This window comes from Anabrus simplex, chromosome 7 (genome assembly GCF_040414725.1).
Source record: "Anabrus simplex isolate iqAnaSimp1 chromosome 7, ASM4041472v1, whole genome shotgun sequence".
Lineage (NCBI taxonomy): Eukaryota > Metazoa > Arthropoda > Insecta > Orthoptera > Tettigoniidae > Anabrus > Anabrus simplex.
Genome location: NC_090271.1, coordinates 228,904,305 through 228,926,219, shown reverse-complemented (window position 1 = coordinate 228,926,219; position 21,915 = coordinate 228,904,305). Strand labels below are relative to the sequence as shown.

General features: G+C 38.4%; 1 protein-coding gene across 5 annotated transcripts in view; it reads right to left on the bottom strand.

The window, feature by feature from the left end:
* The window catches only part of LOC136877494 (chromodomain-helicase-DNA-binding protein 6), a 703,291-nt gene that overhangs the window by 437,683 nt on the left and 243,693 nt on the right, over nt 1-21,915 (bottom strand). For 4 of the 5 annotated variants that reach the window (XM_067151592.2, XM_067151593.2, XM_067151595.2 and 1 more), the window contains exon 20: nt 20,653-20,797. In XM_067151592.2, the coding sequence (XP_067007693.2) occupies nt 20,653-20,797 (145 nt within the window). The remainder of the gene's footprint in view (nt 1-20,652; nt 20,798-21,915) is intronic. The other variant, XM_067151594.2, reaches the window with a different exon arrangement.

The following is a 21,915-nucleotide window of genomic DNA, read 5'->3' as shown; positions in this document are numbered from 1 at the left end:
AGACGATTGATTTTATGGAGAAAGACATTGTTGCAATGATGGGACTGAGTGACGTTAAATGAAGGGGAAATGGAGTGAAGAGGATGAGTACAGAGAACACCCTATACAGGAGTGGAGGTGGTGAGGCAAACAATGGAGTAATAGTGATTGTTAAAATAATTCTTGAGGATAGGGTAGACTATGTTAGTGATAGAATAATCAGAGTACAGCTGAGGATGGAAGGCATGAAAGATTTCATCCAAGTTCATGCACCCCATACTGGAAACAAAGAAGTAAATATAGAGGAATTTTTTGAGACACACAAGGAAATAATCATAGATGTGGAACTTATAGTCACAGGGTAAGAGGAAACTAAAAGTGTAAAAATGTGGTAAATGAGGATAAGAAAAATGTTGAGAGAGATTCACCCAAGAGTTGGAAAAGGATATAAAAGGAGGATGTTTTATGGATTGATAAAAAGAAAAAAGATAAAGAAAAATCTACACAAAACAGGTGAAGGAAGCGAGTGGAAATGTAATAGCAGACCCAGAGGAGATAAAGAATAGGTGGAAAGAATATTGTGATAAACTCCTGAATATGAGAAATGATGCAGAAGACAGAGTAGTAATAAATGAGGATGAACCAGACATGGAGATGGATATTGCAATGGCAGATCTGGAAATGGCTGTTAAACAAATGAAAACAGGAAAAGCAGCAGGGATGGATGAAATGGATGTGGAAATGATCAAGGCAGAAGGACCTACTGGTCTACATTGGTTATATAGGCTGTTAAGTTATATATGGAGGAAAAAGCAAGTACCTGATGATTGGTAAAGGTGTAATAATACCAGTATTTAAGAAACGTGACACGAAGGTATGTGATAATTATCGAGGAATAACACTGCTGTCACAAGTAGCCAAAATATTGGAGAGAATAATAGAAAGGACGATGAGAGGAAGGGTGGACAGAAGAGCTGCATAAATTTCAACAGAGCAGGTCGATTGACCCAACGCTTACCATGAGATTACCGATTGAAAAACAGTGGGAAAGATCTGTTGATGGCATACGATTGTGTTAATAGAGATAAGGCGTGGAGAAACTCGAGAAAGAATAGGATGTGGAAGGCAATCAGGGGAATTAGTGAAAGCAATATGTAAGAGTAGCTTAGCCCGCCTGGTGGCCATGATCGTTAAGGCGCTGAAGTCTAAAAAACGGTCTAACACCTAGGTTAGCCGGTTCGAGTCCCGTTGGTCGAAAAAATTTTCACCATCAGAATGTTGGCCGGCAGGGTAGGGGAGGTGGTGGTATACAATTTCTAATCACTAGATTGCGTGCCAAAAGCCTGGATTAAATTCCAAACCTCTCCGCAGTGCTCATATGGAGTGAGGGCATATGACGCTGTTGATGGTGATTCGTCCGTCGGATGGGGACGTTAAGCCTTGAGCAGACCCCTAGGTGCTATTCGACAGGAGTAGGCTATGTGCCGGCACCGGGTTTCACCCTCTCCCTACTATCATATATCACGTCATTCATTTCATCTCTCATTAACTCCTCTGATGAGGTTGACGTCAGGAAGGGCATCCGGTCATAAAAAACCGCCACGACAAATTCATCTCACCTCATACCCGACCCCGTAGGGAAACGGGACAAGGGTTGGACAAACAACAACAATATGTAAGAGTAGCTTCAGTTGCGTCCAGACTCCTGTTGGGAGAACAGATTGGTTTAGAAACCAAACTTGACTAAGTCAAGGAAGTAGATTGTCTCCATTTATGTTTATAATGGTTATGGATGAAACTAAAAGAAAAAAAGGCAATATAGATAGCTTTTTTTTCTTTGCTAGGGGCTTTACATCGCACCGACACAGATACAGACATGCCAACTTTCAAAAATGAAAAATGCTGACTTAGCCTTCTTCAGACACTCGGAACTAAATTTTTGCTCAAAGCACTTGCCTTGCTGAACTAATTTCAAGGTTAAAAATTTCTCCAAAGCTTGTTCAGACAGCACAGATCTGAACTGTGTTTTTGTCTTTGTGACTCTGCTAAAAATCCTTTCACATTCTGCATTGTTATGTGGAATTGATAAAATAGCAAGCATCACCTTAGAGAGTCTGTCATATTTAAGTACACCGTCAGCTGATTTCATCTGACCTAGCAATGCCCACTGAACATCAATTCTTCCTTTTGCCAGGTCTGTTTCTTCGAGCTGAAAGTTACAGAACTGGGAGTGCAGAATATCAGTTTCTTTATCCAAATGTTCCGTTTCACAAGTCAAAATGTTCGGACACTTGTTTATGAAAAATCTAAGGCTAGAAAATGCCTTACTTATAGCAGAAATATTTGCAACTTCTGCATTAATTTAAACATCTTTGAATGGAAATTAGTATTCCATGTAGTCACACAATGAAGAGAAACACTTTCTAACAGACTTAAAGAATATGCACAGTTCCCTATCATCACATCACAAACATCCTTTTAATTTGCTGGAGTATGATAATCTACATCAAGGAGAGAGGGGGATCTTTTAATAACGTCTGGTTTCACAAAACTTGCTATCAGATTCTTCAATAGTTCCTCCAAAACTGACCCAATACGTAGATGTGCAGCATACTTGACTGAAGAGCTACGTTTGGATTCTCAAAGATATCCATAAAACTTGAGAGAGTAAGGCAAAAAGATTTTTGTAAATTTGATGAAAGGAACATGAAAAGTCGTTCTTCACGTGACAATGCACGGCTCTTGGTGTCATAAGTATTTTCATTTTTTTTAGTGAAACTGATGACTGTCTTTTCCTTTTAACTGAGGAGTGAGGTGAAATGTTACGACAATCCTTAACGTTTTCAAACAAACAAGACACATCTGCACTTAAACTGTGCTAAGGAATTTTGTTAAGTCTTTAATGTTTCCATCTGACAATCCTTACTCACAATTTCGCTCCTGAATAATGTAACCAAAGGGTCCCACTGAAGCAAAATCCTATCTAAACACCTTCTTAGTGATAACCATGGAGTAGGCAAATGCTTCAGAATTTTCCTGATCTCTGTGTTGTGTAAAGTCTGAAATTCTCTGAACTTTTCTTTCCTCCTTGCACACCTTTCCAGATAATAAAATATATCAATTATACTTTCATCAACATTTACGGGCAAGCACGCCGCACCCTTCTCGGCAGCAAGATTAATTAGGTGACAAGAGCAGCCTGTGATGATTATGTTACCATTTTCCCGCTTCAAATATCCTGCCACACCATTTCTTAATCCTACCATTACTGGAGCATCATCAGCACCAAGAGCTAGGCAGTTTTTTAATGGAATGCAGAATTCCCGAAAAGTTGAGAGCAAAATATCGACAATGTTAGCTCCAGTAGCATCCCCTTCTAAATTAGGCACAGAGAGTAGACAACTCTGAATTTCATTGAGGTCAGGCCTAAAAAATGTTGCAACAATGGGATATATCTTTAAGTCGCTTTTATTGCTACCATCAATAGCAACAGAAAATGCATTCACCTGAAAATGTGATAGTCTACAATTTTCGCCCTTTCTTCCATTAAGAGTTATGCACATTTCTGTAATGACAGCCGCTGTTTTCGTTCTAGCACACCCATATCGTTTAGCGATCTCCGAATCAGGAAACATTTTGCGAAACAAAGGTCGCGCGTGATGGGCACAATTTACAGGCAGGTTATTTTCTACTATAAATGACGTAAATAACGCCTCGGCATTCGTCACAGGATTTACATCTTGGTTTTTACATGAGAAGTTCAGTTTCTGCTTTCTTTCAGCACACTGAACACTCTCCTTATGTTTTTTCATTTTCATGTGCTTTAGTATATCGCATTTCCCGCCATGTGCAACTGCAAAATCAAACCAACATATAGTACAGAATGTGAACGTTGGTCCCTTTCTGGATTCACTCAAACACGGAAACTCTTCCCTATAAGCACTTTTAAACACTGCATCATTTTTTTTTTTTTTTATTTTTTTTTTGTGACATTTTGGCCAAAACAAATATTAAGGCACAACACGAGCACTTCTGCAGGTCTTGCCCCGGGTAGAACGACTATGTTTCTGAGGTTAGGTTACTCCAAAGAGAATGTTACTCGCTTGACTCTCTTGCAAAGAGAACAACTGTATTATAGACCAAAGAGCAGCTCATGACTGGCCACCGTGCCCCGTACTGCCATCGGGTATCATTATTGGATCTACTATCGACAAGCCATACTCAGCCAATATATCGACAGAACGAGGAAATCCGCGGGAGTTTAAAATAATATGATAATTACGGCTATTGTTCTAAAAATCGGGAGATCGGACCCGGCGATCGGGAGATCAGGAGGAACGATGAAAAATCAGGAGTCTCCCGCTCAAATCGGGAGACTTGGCACGTCTGCAGATAGGTCTTATGGCGACGATGATATAGGATAGGCCTAGGAGATGGAAGGAAGCGGCCGTGGCCTTAATTAACGTACAGCCCCTGCATTTGCCTGGTGTGAAAATGGGAAACCACGGAAAACCATTTTCAGGGCTGCTGACTGTGGTATTCGAAGCTACTATCTCCTGGATGCAAGCTCGCAGCCGCGTGCCTCTACGAGCACAGCCAACTCGCACGGTTGGATAGATAGATAGATAGATAATGCCTTTATTGGTGGTGGGATATGGACGGAACATGAAATTATTATGGTTTGAAGATGACAGTGATCTGGGGAGTGGACTGTACAGAATTGCAAAACCAATCGGAGACTTTAAATGACAATACTGAGAAATATGTTGTACATTTAATGTGCAGAAGAACAAAACAGTGGTGAAGACAAGAAGAGGAAGGGAAGGAAAAGTAATCAGGTTAAGATCTGGCAAGTTGGGGGGCCAGCAAATCAGTAACTACTCGCCACTGTGTTCCTTGAACAACTCCATCACATTCCTGTCCTTATGACATGGCGCATTATTATGGTGACAAATGCCACTGCCCTTTGGAAACATGATCATCACGAAGAAGTGTAAGTGGTCTGCAACCAGTGCACGATACATCTGAGCCGTTATGGTGCCTTGCACGAGCTCCATTTGACCCATGGATGCCCTCGTGAATGTTCCCCAGAGCATAATTGACCTGCCGCCAGCTTGTGTCAATTCTCCTACAGTTGTCAAGGAGCTGTTCCTCTGGAAGACAATGGATTCACACCTTCCCATCGGCAAGATGAAAGTATCGGGATTCATCAGACCATGCAACGCTCTGCCACTGAGATTGTTCAGTGATGATGGTCACATGCCCATTTCTCTTGTAGCTGCCAATGTTGTAGTGTTAACATGGGCACATGCATGAGTCGTCCGCTGCGGAGGTTCATCCTTAGGAGTGTTCGGTGCGCTGTGTGTTCACAAACACCAGTACTCGGCCAGCATTAAAGTCTGATGATAGTTCCTCCACAGTTCGCCGCCTCTCCTGTTCTACCGATCTTCCCAGCCTACGACGTCTGATGATAGTTCCTCCACAGTTCGCCGCCTCTCCTGTTCTACCAATCTTCCCAGCCTTCAACGTCCGACATCTGTAATAAGGGGTGGCCCACCAAACCCTCGACGTTTCAATGTGGTTTCACCTTGGTTACTCCACTTGTTGAAGACACACCACAGCACTCCCCGAACACCCGAAAATTGTGCAATTTCCAAAATGACCGTGCCAAGCCATCACGATCTGCCCTCGATCAAACTCAGATAGATTGCACGCCTTTCCCATTCTACACACGGACAGCGCGCTCACTGTGCATGTTTCTGACTGCCAGTCATTCTCCGTCAGGTGACAGCGATATCGCCTGGGCGAGTTCATATCGATAGTAGGTAGGTGGTCATTATGTTCTGGCTGATCAGTGTATAGAAGAAGACAACACCGACATCCACTTCCAAAGCTGTGTTCAAGTTCAAATACACGGTAAATGTTTCACCACATGAACTACTCAGGCCAGATTACATTTTTCAAGATTCAATACAAAGTAAAATCTCATTAAGACGTTTCTGTAGAGGATAATTATGGAAACAGAATGATTAAAATGAGTTATTTAATATCCAAGGAAAAGCTACCCAACAGGGATATTCTCAAGAAGACTGCACTTTACATTGTGTATGTACCGTGAAAGGTGTACCTAATATTTCTGGAGATGGGAGGATCACATTATGAAAAACATGAGGAAAAATCTTTCCCACTTGGGACTATAGAAGTAAAAGGAGTGAAAAACATAACAAAACAAATATGAAAACCTTTTCACTGGGACACACAAAACTACAGCACGTCTCTACCATAGACTGCAATTGCTCTATCCAACACACGTAATGAACCACTAGCATAACTGCCAACTTTACAAAACCAAAACTTAGGGAGAATTTGATATGGAAATAAGGAAAACTCAGGAGATACAATTAGTCAAAACTACTTACTCTACATGTCTTGTGGAATACAGAAGTAACAGGGTATATATAGTAACACTTATTTGTCTCAAAACGTGACTATCTATACGAGGGTACAAGGCTAAAAATTACACATCTCTATCACCCACAGAGAATATACGAGTGAGATGATCGGTCTCTGATAAGCCTTCCGAAAATGGCATGAACTCATGATCCACATGTGTGAATCAGTCATGCACTAAGATGCCATTACTTAGCAAATGCATAGATTAATATATTGCATCATGCGCCCACAACGCTATTTTCATCAAGTAATAAACTAAAATTTGCCAAAACTGTCTCCAAATGGCTCATAAAATCTCTAGAAAAGTCACTAGTCAGTCAAGATCAATCACTAAATTACTAAAATAGACTCCAAATCTAGCGACTAGTCTCTAGAATCTACTAGACTGATGTGAATGAACACGGACATAGCAGGCGAGAACGAGAGACTTACAATCGATATACGCGTCGTGATATAAAGGTTTCAATCAACATCGCACATTTGTGCGCATTTCTCGTATTAATAAATGTCTATATTTCATTTGAAAGCGTAGAAAGCTAAAATGATGGGATTTGAAAACAAATGTTTCAAGTTCATAAAAAACTAACCTCAAATTTGGAGAAATAATAGAAAAATCGGGAAGCGGGAAAAACTGTCGAGAATCGGGATTCTCCCACCTAAATCGGGAAAGCTGGCAGGTACGCACTAGCACTGACCGTGTCTTTTTTGTACCCAGAAGCAAATATTCATAAATAGTCAATTTTAAAATTTAGGTGAATATAGTATGTGCAGCATGGCGTAGGGACGTGGTGACCCCATCGCCCAGTGCGAAACCACTGCAATCAGCCATCCAAGTATTGGCGGGAAAACCATACCTCATTGAGTTAGGAGGAAATGCCAACCCACAACCCTGAACATATGGGGTTATCCCTCTGCAGTTAACAATCATAGTTGTAAATTGGAGCTTGCTCCACCCAAGGTTAACTACCTTCAAAAGTCAACCACGGAAAGGTCTTTTCGGAAAAAAATTCCACCGTCCTGTTCAAGAAAGGAGAAGGCTACATCGGATTCAGTGGGTAACCACCTAGAAGGCGTCAACAAGTTGCAACATTGGCAATCGCCCATTCATATGCCAGCACATAAGAAGAGGATCAAACAAGATCAATCAACTACATTGCAACTCATAATATTAATTCTCAATGTAAAGCAGGAAAACTAAAGAACTTGACGGACGAATTAGATAAACAGAAAATTTTAGTAGCAGGACTCCAGGAGATGAGAAATACTACAGAAGAACCATTCGAATCTCAAGGCTACGGAATTCACAACGGGAAACCTGGATTAAGGGCCTGTACTACGACTGTCAGATAAACAGCCAGATACGTAGGCTGCAGTTTTGCAAACTAGAAGTTAAATATTTTCTTGCGTACTACCAACGGATTTTAACGACGGTATTGTAATGCGGAAGATGTAGTAACATTTTTATTGGGTTGGTAATAAGGTTACTGAAAATATAGTGAAATTTAGCGTGGTGGTATTCGTGTTCCCTGGTGTTTTCGATTGTTTAGCTCTATTCCTTTTGAAATTGTATTACTAGAATCCAATATCAGACTCTTATTAAGCTATAATGTGGTAGTCCAGGTCAAAAACAGAATTAGGACTGGAATATACACATACGAAGAAATGTTAAAATTAACTGTATAACGAAACTGAAACTGCTACAGAAAATAAAAAGACGGAGAATGTAACTTGGACGCAAAAGTTAAGATTCAGGTTATGTATCTTGTTTGTCTAGTACTATTTACGAGGTTGCGCATTACGACGAAAGTAAAGTTTATATTCGTAATTAATGCCACTGATGCAGCGTGAGATCATTAACTTTATAATTAATTCAATTTATTGTTTGCTCATTGAGTAAGTAGTTAGTTTCTTTCTTTTCAATACAATGTGAGAATAGTAACTGGCAAGCATTTATCTCACTTTAGTGTAAATACTTTTGTAGCAAGTTGTTTATGAAGTAAAAGAAATATAACCTCCTTAACATCCTCATTCGACGGACGAATCGCCATGAACAACATCGTATACCTTTAGTCCATATGTGCGTCGCGGATAGATTTGGAATAGAAACCACGCTTTCGACACACATTTTAATGATTAGGAAATGTGAACTATCACCTCTAGTACCCTACCGACTACCATTTACAAGGTAAAAAAATGTTAGACTATTGGGACTCGAACCCACAAAAAACTGCTTAGCAGCAAACTATGCTGCCCTAACGACCATGGCTACCCATGAAACATGCTGTTAACTGCTTGTGTGCTGCTGATATACTTAGTAGCAACAACTTGCTCTAGCTTGAGAAATCTTTAAGAATTCTGTGATAGCTGGACACGAAGCACGACATACTTTATAAATATATACATAAATTACATTGTAACAACTTAATTTCGCACAGGTTAATGCAGATGTAGATTCATCTTGATGAGTAGCCATCTTGATTCTTTACAGTGGCGTCCCCGATAAGAGCAAAGTCCCGGATAAGAGCGTTAACAGCCTCTCCAACTTCGGCATAGCTATACTCGAGAATATTTTCCCAGATTGCACATAAACGAAAGTCGCAGTAAGCGGTTTCAACAGAACTTCCAGATACATGTCCAAACTGCCAAATAAATTTATACAGCACTTTTATCTGGCTGTCGTAGTACAGGCCCTAAGGGTTATGAAACAATATCCCAAATCTGGAACTGGGTTTATAGTCAATCTGAAAATAATAGATTTGATAATCGATTTTCAAGCCACCTCACCTAGAATTGCAACTTTGAGTTTAAAAGCATACAACAAGATTCACACCATCATAAATGCCCATGCCCCTACTAATGAAAATAATTTTTCTAACAAAGACTAGGAAAGAAGTGGAAAAGTTTTGGGATCTCAATGACCAAACTGTAAGCCAAATAAATGTTAACAACGTAAAGATCCTGTTAGGGGACTTCAATGTCCAACTCGGAAAAGAAAAGAAATACCGAGATATCATTGGGAAATGGGCTCCACATAAACATACAAATAACAATGGTAAAAGACTTGTAGAACTCTGCAGAGAACGCAAACTGATCTCGAAGCCCAACAAACTTAAAACTTGGAAACATCCTGATTGGAAAATTTCAGGGGAGTTATTTAAGGGGGACGAAAGAATCTCTGCCAAGTTGAAGAGATCATCAGTGTAACTTACAGCGAAACCCCTTAGTGTGTTCCTCATCAACATGTTTTCCCACTTAGCATGTCGTACATAAAAAGTCCCAATTCTCATTGTATTAAATGTATATAAAATTCACCACTTATCGCGTCACAAATTTTCATTAATATCACTTAGTACAATCACATTTTTCCTAACCTTGAAAATGTTATTTGTCATCCCTTGTCAAAGTAACGTGATTTCCAACTCGCGTAAGATAGGGCCCTCACTACAGAGATAACGGGAAAAGGCCTTGAATTCCTAAAGTTCACAGTATAAGTTGCACCTTCGGAAAACAAACTGTTAGTCTCAGGAATGTTTATTTTGGCTTGCTGGTTAGCAGCATGATTGGAGAATAACACAGAGAGTCTGTTTGTGTTTGTATTTCGCATTCCATTCAGAAATCAAAAATTTATTTTGTGTTGAGCGGTACGGTGAAGGGTAGTATATATTTGTCATCATATAATCTAGATCTAGATTAAGAACATAATCATCTGAAGTTGACTAGTGTGGTGTATGTATGTCTTGCGACAGCCTAGTTATGAATTCAGAAAACGTCGTGAAATTACTTACTAATGAAGACAAAATTAAAAATCTATCCAAAAGCTGACTAGCATCCGCATTTTAAGCGCGCAAAGATCGTGCGAAACTTGCACCTTCGAGTTTCGACTCTTTATCGTTTAAGACAGTTGAATCGACGTTACAAATTGGCAGCCAAATTGGCAGTCTCAGATCACACATAGTCGAGTGTAACATCAAAGTTATTGTCTAAGAGTGTGACGAGAAAATAATGCTTAGTAACCCATTAGTCCGAAATAAAAGGCTTCTACTACCATTTAAGAAAGATTGTGATCTGCTGTTATACTTTATATTTTCATGGCCCCCAATCCAAATATTTTCATATTTTTTTGTCTGATATTTTTCATACCTTTCAGTGCAGTTATTTTATAATCCCCAGCAGAAAAAGTATTCACATTTGTTCTCACGTGTTTTTCATACTTTTTCGATATCCTCTCATATTTAGAAAGGGTAGATTTAGTTTTCACCATACCCGCGGATAAAAGACGTACCATGCCGTCATCGACAAATCTGACCATTATAGGTCCTTAATTGGTCCATACAGACTCGTAACAATAATGTACAGCGGGTGATTGTTTAACCAACTCGGCTAGTAAATCCATCTACAGTTATGATGCATATTTTTAAGAGTTGTACAACATAGCAGGAATATGTGAACTTTTCATGACTGTTTTAAAGTGTTCTAGTATGTGTTAATCTGTTACATTACAATAGACATTAACAAGAAATGAACAGTGTATATAAATGGGTTGGAGTCAATATTATAGATGGCAATGTTTAATGTAAAACAGAGTAATGTTAAATCTTGGGATTTGGGGAAGATTGTTATTAATGCAGAAAGCGCTGATGAAGGGAGTTGAGGCTCTCAAACATGTACGTGTAAAACATGTAAAAAATCAAATATTGATAATGTATAGAATGGGCGGAATAAACAATCACCTGTTATACATTAAATGCAGTCATGTCGGAAAAATTTGTATCTAGCGTCTCCAAATCCATTCTAGGTAGTTTTTATTTGTGTATTCATTAGTATGCTTTCTCGCTTAATGTTTTTTCTTGTCCGCTACAGAAACGTCTTAATGAGACTTTACAGTATTTGAAAATGTAAGTACAAATAAATTGGAATGTTGCATAGGAAGTTTTTGGGGAGTGGTTTACGATAAGTGAAGATACTCTTCTTTTACGAATATTTAAATTTTGTTAGTTTTACTCTTGTGCTTAATGTTAAACATATTTGATTTCCTCAATAAAGCTAGCATCCCTTTCCTACCAATATGCCTGCTTTCTTCCTCTTTCCCACCCCGCCTAGCCTCATTGGAACTGCCCTTCCTCCCTCCAGTTACAGCTACTTGTTGATGGGTTACATGCTCGATACACAACATCGCTTTGTAGACTGAAGTGTTGTCATTACTTTCCTAAATCTTATTCACTGTATTTCACTGCATAATAGTCATACTTTCTCATCATCATCATCATCATCATTTTAATTTCTCCTTGTCCAGCTGCCGCCAGGTCGGGGCGTTGATGGCACTTCTTGCCTGTCCTTCCACCACTCCTCTTTTATTACAGTCATGTCTTCTTCCCTATACTGTTCTTGACCATCTTCCTCAGGGCCTCCCTCCTGCACTCTTTCCTTCTGACTTAGCCTCCAACATTTGTTTTGGTGTCTTTCGCTCCTCCTTCCTCATACCCTGTCCAAACCATCTCCATTTATTTTCCATCCTATCACTCAGTTTTTCTACCCCTATCCCTTTTCTGACCTTAATATTTCTTACTCTGTCTCTCGTTGTCTTTCCTACCACAGTGATGGGATATTCGATTCATTTTACTGAATAGATTAATTTGATTGTGTTCAAGTAACTGAATCGATACAGTGATCCAATTCACACCACATTAGAGTCACAGTTCCTATTACATCTGTGTTGTGACTACTTATCAGACAGCAGCAACAACAGTCAAAGCTGCCAACCGGTCTTCATTCTATGAACTGCTTTCCTACGCATCATCCAGCTTTCAGATTCAGGTTTCTTCTGGCAGCATCTTCGCATCAAATATTGATGTTACAAAGCCGTTCCCCCACAGTGAAAACTCCATTAAATAAATATATAGAACTAGATGAAAAAATATCTGTACGCACAATCATCAGTAATCTGCATTTAGAGCTGTTGCCCAGGTGGGAGATTCCCAATAAATTGTTTGCCTTGCCTAAATGATTTCAAGGAACATGGAAATTTCAATGTATTCACGGTAAGTACATAATACAAAACAAATAAGTTAAAAATTAAATGCAGGAAAAAATAGGCACTTGTGCAGTACTTCAGTATACATGCTCGTTATTACAGTACAAAATTTACGTAGTTAATAGTAGTAATAATAATAGTCATAATAATATAAAGAAGAAGAAGTAGAAGAAGAAGAAGAAGAAGAAGAACTGTCATAACTCAAATTTTATACACTAACTTACGGTTTTCCCTCAGTTCTCTGAAAGTCTCAACCCTTATTATATATACAGAATTAGATGTAAAAATGCCTGTGTTCGCAATAAGTAGCCTACATATTAAATATAAATCAAATAAATTGATTTTTCTCGCACCAACACAGACAGGCCTTATGTTGATGATGGGCTTCGAGTGGGAAGGAAGCAGCCGTGGCCTCAATAAAGTAAAACACAGCTATTGCCTGGTGTGAAAATAGGAAACAATGGAAAACCATCTTAACGGCTGCCGACGGGAGAATTTGAACCCACCATCACCCAAATGCAAGCTCATAGCTACGAGGCCCTAACCGCATGGCCAACTCGCTCGGTCATCTTTGAAAATATGTCTCTATCAGTAGAGGATTTTTAAATAGTCATATTTTGTGTAGGCCACTCGAGATCCAGAGTAGCCCTGTGGTTTTCTGATTCAACACCTTCTTATTTAAGTTACTGTGTCAGTCGAGCTCACCCACTGTCCACATACACCGCTGATCTCGTAATTCGGTTATTGAAGTCTTGTGCAATGATGTGACATACGAAGTGAAAAAATACTGAGCGGTTCTTCCCAATATAAAACGGACAAGTCTGAGTGGTCACAAGCATGTTATTTTTTATTTTTCCAAAAATTTATTTATAACAACATATAAATAAAGTATTGATTAGGTGGAGGCTTCAAGAATTTCATATTTGTGAATTTCACAATCAATACGGAAATGAAACTTCTTGATTATGATAGAGAGTTGAGTTGAATTAAGTTATTATACTGATTAAAACTAATAAATAGAAGAACCTAATAGCCTACCTATTTACTAGCTAGTTACTTTGGAATTACGTTTTGACTACCGTACCTTTTTAACACTGCAAATAAATCCATATATTATTTAAATCTCCCTGCAAAATGATGACAGTGAATGCGAATGGGTATTATTTTCAAATGAGCTGAGAGCGAGAGCCCATCTCAGCATACGATTCTTCCAGTGTGCCATGGCTTGGTTTGTCTCGCCCGCAGTGGAAGTTCGGCTCCCCGGCAATGTTCAATGTCGCAAGTGATAAATATCATTGTGGATCCGTACTATATGTAGGATGCTACTTACTTCATAATATCACTTATTCAATACATTAAAATTTTAAACAATTAGGAATTTATCTTCATTTCCATATGAGCCATGTTACGCCTTTCAATGAAGGCATCATGTCACAGTACTACCTCAAGGCATAAATCAGGTACCTGATTTGTAATTAAATTGTAATTACTAAAAATAATACTGGCATATTACAGTAGGGATAGTCAATGAGAAATAGACTGTTCAGTGATAATACGGATACCAACATATCAGCCGTTGGCTGTAAATTAGCAGTTGTGAAGGAAACAGCGTCAAAATGTTAGGGTATGTCTTACAAACGTTAACTTAACATATTTATATGGGTGCAGTCTATTTGTGAATAATTTCATCCGTACGACCCATGCAATAAAAACTCGTGTCGAAGTCATGCGGTACATCTGTATTTCATAGTTAAGAAATGTCCGTCTCCGCAGCATAGGCCTACCGCGCTCTGATGGCATGGCACTAATAGGTTAATAGTTTTGTGTCCAACCTGCGCACTGCAAACACACATCAGCCATGTACATATGCCTGTGTTTTGTAGTTAAGAATGTCCACCAGCGTAATGGTTAGCACAATTAGCTGCCGTACTTGGTAGCCTGAGTTTGATTCCCGGTACCGTATTGCCAGAGATTTACGAATGGCAGGAAGGTTGATTTGCAGTAAAAATGGAACACACTCCACTTGGGGCCTGTTCCTTGGGATGAGGAAACGAGTTTACTTTACTTAAGAAATATTCACGGTTGTTGCTAGGCCTATTGATATATGCACGCAAGATCATGTAACCAAGTGATAGTTTAATATCCCGTAACTTGGGCCAATATAAGGTTTTTCGGGAGAGAAGTAGGTTTATAACGTAAAAAAAAACAATCCAATCACAATTGTTTTGCTTGCCAACGTACCTAACAAATAATACTCAAGCTGGGAATATCACAGACCATCTCACAGAAACCATTTGGATATAGCTTCACACAGTTTGGACTCCATAGCTGCGACTGAAACTATTTTTAAAAGGTTCAAAAAGACAGATGAGGGACAGGGAACTGTTGCTGAGATGCATGGAAGTAGGAGGAAGGGAAAAGGTAGGAAAGGGAAATGTAGAGTAGAGGATAGGAAAGGACAGGTGGAACAGGGTCATGGGAAGGAGAAAAGGAAGGAGGAAGTAGCTTCTGCAGCAATCAGGAAAGATAGGGCTGACCAGGAGGTGAGGGGATCAAATGAGGTGGGTAGGGTTGAGGCTCTGGTCATGGGGGATTCCATCGTTAGACACATGGGGAAAGTGTGTGGAGGAAAGGGAACCAGGGTAGAATGTTATCCAGGAATTAGGTTGAGGCAGATGTTGAGGAAAGTAGAAGAGAGGGAGGAGGGGAAGGAGAAGGTGGTAGTGTTTCACGTTGGTACCAACAACGTAAGGCAAGCTGATATAAGTACCAACATAGTTGGAGATGTGTGGGATCTGGTAAATGCAGCACGGGTGAAGTTTAAGAAAGCGGAGATTGTTATTAGTGGAATACTGTGTAGGAGGGATACTGACTGGAGGGTGATTGGGGACTTAAATGAGACTATGGAGTGGGTATGTGGGAAACTGGGAGTGAAATTTCTAGATCCTAATGGGTGGGTAGGAGATAGGGATCTGCGCTCGGATGGCCTTCATTTAAACCGCAGTGGTACGTATAAGTTAGGAAATTTGTTTGGAAGGGTAATAGGGAGGTACATTCAGGGAAATGGGATGGCCTAGGGAGCGGTGATAAGGGAACAGGGAACTGGAAATCAAGTAAGGATGACATAAAATTGTTAGTGCTGAACTGTAGAAGTATTGTAAAGAAAGGAATAGAATTAAGTAATTTAATAGATATATATTTACCAGATATTGTAATAGGAGTTGAATCATGGCTGAGAAATGATATAATGGATGCAGAAATTTTCTTACGGCACTGGAGTGTGTATCGTAGAGATAGGATACGAAAGGTGGGAGGGTGAGTTTTCATTCTGGTGAAAGAAGAATTTGTAAGCTACGAAAAAGTTAAAGATGAGACACATGAAATTCTAGGTGTAAGGCTCATTTCTAAAGATAATAGGCAACTTGATATATTTGGAGTGTACAGGTCGGGAAAGGGTAGCACTGATGCGGATTCGGAATTATTTGATAGGATAGTCAGCTATGTGGGAAACGACATGGAAAGAAATGTGATTGTAGCGGGAGATCTGAATTTGCCAGATGTAAATTGGGAAGGAAATGCGAACGACAGGAAGCATGACCAACAAATGGCAAATAAGTTAATATGGGAAGGACAGCTGATTCAGAAAATGATGGAACCAACCAGAGGGAAAAATATCCTGGATGTGGTGCTGATAAAACCAAATGAGCTCTATAGGGAAACTGAAGTAATAGATGGTATTAGTGATCATGAAGCTGTTTTTATGGTAGTTAAAAATAAATGTGATAGAAAGGAAGGTCTTAAAAGTAGGACTGTTAGGCAGTACCATATGGCTGATAAAGCAGGTATGAGGCAGTTTCTAAAAAGTAACTATGATCAGTGGAAAATGGTAAATAAAAATGTAAACAGACTCTGGGATGGGTTTAAAGAAATTGTTCAGGAATGCGAGAACAGGTTTGTACCTTTAAGGGTGGTAAGGAATGGTAAAGACCCACCTTATTATAATAGAGAAATAAAGAGACTAAGAAGGAGGTGCAGACTGGAAAGAAATAGAGTTAGAAATGGCTGTGGAAGTAAGGAGAAATTGAAGGAACTTACTAGAAAATTGAATCTAGCAAAGAAGGCAGCTAAGGATAATATGATGGCAAGCATAATTGGCAGTCATACAAATTTTAGTGAAAAATGGAAGGGTATGTATAGGTATTTTAAGGCAGAAACAGGTTCCAAGAAGGACATTCCAGGAATAATTAATGAACAAGTGGAGTGTGTATGTGAGGATCTTCAAAAGGCAGAAGTATTCAGTCAGCAGTATGTACAGATTGTTGGTTACAAGGATAATGTTGAGATAGAGGAAGAGACTAAGGCCAAAGAAGTAATACAATTTACATATGATAACAATGACATTTACAATAAGATACAAAAGTTGAAAACTAGAAAAGCGGCTGGAATTGATCAGATTTCTGGGGATATACTAAAGACAATGGGTTGGAATGTAGTACCATATCTGAAGTACTTATTTGATTATTGTTTGGTCGAAGGAGCTATACCAGATGAATGGAGAGTTGCTATAGTAGCCCCTGTGTATAAAGGAAAGGGTGATAGACATAAAGCTGAAAATTACAGGCCAGTAAGTTTGACATGCATTGTATGTAAGCTTTGGGAAGGCATTCTTTCTGATTATATTAGACATGTTTGTGAAATTAATAACTGGTTCGATAGAAGGCAATTCGGTTTTAGGAAAGGTTATTCCACTGAAGCTCAACTTGTAGGATTCCAGCAAGATATAGCAGATATCTTGGATTCTGGAGGTCAAATGGACTGTATCGCGATTGACATGTCTAAAGCATTTGATAGGGTGGATCATGGGAGACTACTGGCAAAAATGAGTGCAATTGGACTAGACAAAAGAGTGACTGAATGGGTTGCTATATTTCTAGAAAATAGATCTCAGAGAGTTAGAGTAGGTGAAGCTTTGTCTGACCCTGTAATAGTTGAGAGGGGAGTTCATCAGGGCAGTGTTATCGGACCTTTATGTTTTCTTATATATATAAATGATATGAGTAAAGGAGTGGAATCGGAGGTAAGGCTTTTTGCGGATGATGTTATTCTCTATAGAGTGATAAATAGATTACAAGATTGTGAGCAACTGCAACGTGACCTCGAAAATGTTGTGAGATGAACGGCAGGCAATGGTATGTTGATAAATGGGGCTAAAAGTCAGGTTGTGAGTTTCACAAATAGGAAAAGTCCTCTCAGTTTTAATTACTGCGTTGATGGGGTGAAAGTTCCTTTTGGGGATCATTGTAAGTATCTAGGTGTTAATATAAGGAAAGATCTTCACTGGGGTAATCACATAAATGGGATTGTAAATAAAGGGTACCGATCTCTACACATTGTTATGAGGGTGTTTAGGGGTTGTAGTAAGGATGTAAAGGAGAGTGCATATAAGTCTCTGGTAAGACCCCAACTAGAGTATGGTTCCAGTGTATGGGACCCTCACCAGGATTACCTGATTCAAGAACTGGAAAAAATCCAAAGAAAAGCAGCTCGATTTGTTCTGGGTGATTTCCGACAAAAGAGTAGCGTTACAAAAATGTTGCAATGTTTGGGTTGGGAAGAATTGAGAGAAAGAAGAACAGCTGCTCGACTAAGTGGTATGTTCCGAGCTGTCAGCGGAGAGATGGCGTGGAATGACATTAGTAGACGAATAGGTTTGAATGGCGTTTATAAAAGTAGGAAAGATCACGATATGAAGATAAAGTTGGAATTCAAGAGGACAAACTGGGGCAAATATTCATTCATAGGAAGGGGAGTTAGGGATTGGAATAACTTACCAAGGGAGATGTTCAATAAATTTCCAATTTCTTTGAAATCATTTCAGAAAAGGCTAGGAAAGCAACAGATAGGGAATCTGCCACCTGGGCGACTGCCCTTAATGCAGATCAGTATTGATTGATTGATTGACAGTAGGAGTGGATTTTGACAACAACAAGATTATGGGGAGGCTCTTCTATTAATAGCAAAACAGCAATCAGCTTCAAGGTTCCTGAACTGACCGAATTTAAGACACATTTTGTAAATTTAACACAAACGGCAGTTACCTTGGAGGGAGTAAATGAAGAGAATATCTAGCAATATTCAGAACAGTGACAAAGGAAAGTTATTTTTTCAAAAAACTTTTTATTAGAAGACAAGCGGAATATTTTAGCGATAAGAGTGCTGGAAACATTTTTTACAACATCTGTTCAAATGTACAGAAATAGTTTTTCTTAAATAGACTAACTATAAGTAGATCCATTTCCCTCTCATTTCACTACCCTATTCAACCATCCACATCATTTTTAATTTATTAAAATTTATTTTAAACTTATGTAGATTTCAGAAAAACAAGGTACCCATTTAAGATGTTCTTAAAAATAAATACTTACTGAATTCACCTAAGCAATGTAAAACATCTGAAGATGTTCTAAAAAGGAACGAAACATGTAATTTGTATGATTAATTGATTTGCTTAAATGCAAATATAAGTATCAGAAAGGTGGGAGATGATCTATTGGTATTAAGTCTTTGTATCTTGTTATTTCCGTAACACTCGATTTACATTTCAATAATAATCGAGATCTTATTCCCCTTGCTATTCCCATTGTAAATATCTATTGAAGTCAGCAAACAGCAATCGATCGGCTACTTTTCTACATCGATCGGAACGGTCGAAAGATTTATGCATCATATTTTGAGCATTTCAGACGATTTTGCCGAAATATGTTGTTTTCGCCAGTAAAACAGCGCAATTTTGCAGAATTCGCACCAAAATCGCATATTCATACTAATTGCTCATTTTGGGTCACAATTCGCATTTTGTCGCACTTCTATTTATGCGTAAAAATTATTTTATTCCACATTAGAATTACCGTAGGCATGGATTCAGTACAAGATACAAAAAGATTCTAAATAGGTAAAGTAATTTTTTCTATTTTCTTTAATGTTGCATTTTCAAAAATTCATTTCCACTCCAGAATTTATTGAAAGACTACATATTAAAAGTGTGAATTTTCCCCCATATGTGCTGCTGTCAATGATTTATTATACATTCACATTTTGGGCATTACCTCAAATCCATCAACCTTACGTAACATCTTTTTTTTTCTTTTCCAGCAATGTTAAATATCCAGGTGTGATATGTCATTCACTTGTTTATTCCTCGTGTAGAATGAATACAATTTGCTTCGTAATTTATATCACTGTATTAAATCTACATGGTAACATCAGATGTATCCAGCAACAGTCGATGTAATCACAGTAATCAGGCAAGTTGTTGACAGTTCCTCGATAACCGCACACGGCTCTTGCCATGTGCTTGGAAGAAGCCCGGTCATTCTCCAATCAACGTGAAGACCAAGGAAATTTATATGATGTTCTTTGTTTACATCAGTTTCAGTTCTCTCGGCGATGGCAGAATATTAACTGGTATCCTGACTCTCAGAGCCACTTATTACGGCACTCAGCCGTTCCCCACGGTTTACAAACTTGGACCTGACTACAGTAACCCACGCCACAAATTAATTATCATACAAAGTTTTTGTTATCCGACATTCCATCCAACCCCACAAAATTTTAGTTAACATAGATTCTAATGTATTAAGGTAAACACTAATTTCACAGGACAGGCTTATTGTTGCCACAACTTCCACAGTTAGCATGGCTTCCACACTATGACACATTCACAGTGTAATTTTCCAGTTGTACAAAGCACTAGCAGAGTGTTTTCATTTCTTCTACATAAAATATGAGGTTAATATAGCTCTGGACACAGGCAGCCAATGTAACAAGATACTCCACTACACACAACATCCAAATTGCAAAATGTATAGGAATGTATGTTGCGAGACCGATTCAAATTCAGTGGCATTGGACATTGGATAAAAGCTTAGCAAAACCGATATTGCCACAAACTGAAGTTATTTACCCTAAAACTACAACCAAGAATTAATTTTCCCAGGAAAATAAATTATACTGAAGCATATACATACCATCAAAAAACACACACAAGAAAAAACTTAAATAGCAAAAAGAGACTCAAGAGATTTAAAAAAATTGGAACAGCTGTAAAATATTTATTCAGTTGAGTCAGATCCAGCACAATGTCCAACAGCAAGTAACTAGAACCATTCGTATACATATTGCTCTATTACCTCTACCTCTTCCAACGCCTATTGATGGATCTTCATCACTCTCAGCTGATGAACTGTCAAGTTCTGACATGTCAACAACCGATTCATCATGACCATAGCGTTTAATCTGGGTACGTCGTCGAGGCTCAGATATCACGAGATCATTCTGGAATTTCAATACAAATATCATTAAAACTACACAACAATGTAAATTAGATAAAATACAACGAATTAAAAGGAAATTGAAAATATCCACCTAAACAAAAACTAATCAACACTGATATCTCAAAAACGCTTTACTATGAGCCATTCAGAACTACTTACCCATTTCATTATATTCAGTGATGTTCAAAGAATAGAATGATTTTAAATAAACATGTCAATCACTTATATAGACAGCCACTGATTTCCCTAGCTTGCAATTTGTACAAACTTAAAACTGCTCAAGACAAAGAGGAACCTAACAATGAAAAACGTTATAACTTTATAACAGTAAATGCATTAATTTACATGGTGCTTAAAACACTGTATTTATCAATTATTCCTCCTTTATTGTAATACCATTTTAATCTAATCCATTGAGTTCCTCCAATTGTTTTGAACAGCACAGAATTTAAATTTATAAGTTTTCTCCTTCTCTCCAGGAACATAGGTGAAATGGAAATCGTCTATGCTTCAGGCATTACTCACAAGCAGTTTTTCCTCTGAAATTACAAAAGAACTGGATCTTAAAATTACACTAATCATTTCTTACTTCTTGTCTCCTACTTGTCATTCACTAATGTACAACAACATTTGATAGGGTTCTCCAGTTGGTTCATTCTTAACAGATGGTCCTTTATGGCAGACAGTATAATATGACTGAAGCAAGATAGCATTCCAAAAGCATATAAAACAATTGTGGCCTTTTAAACTTGAATTCCCACTAATTAGTCTACACTATCCTCAGGAGATATGACAGCTGGACAATGCTACAGTGGCACATTGGCAATAAGTAAAACAAATCAGTATTAACATATCTACTCTCTTCTTATCTCAACTTGTATTTTATCCAGTCTGATATACTCTCCTTATTCCACCTTAGACAATCTTAGAATGACTTTTCTTTGCTTCCTAAAATACACATAAAGTAACAAGCAATGTGAAAAAAACAGTATAAAAAATCCAAGGTATGAATCCAGGACTTGATTAAGTACCAGCCAACAGCATCTCATTAAACTTATTAACGATGATGATGATGATGATGATGATTTCCCATATTAATTAATGGCAAGCATAGTAGCA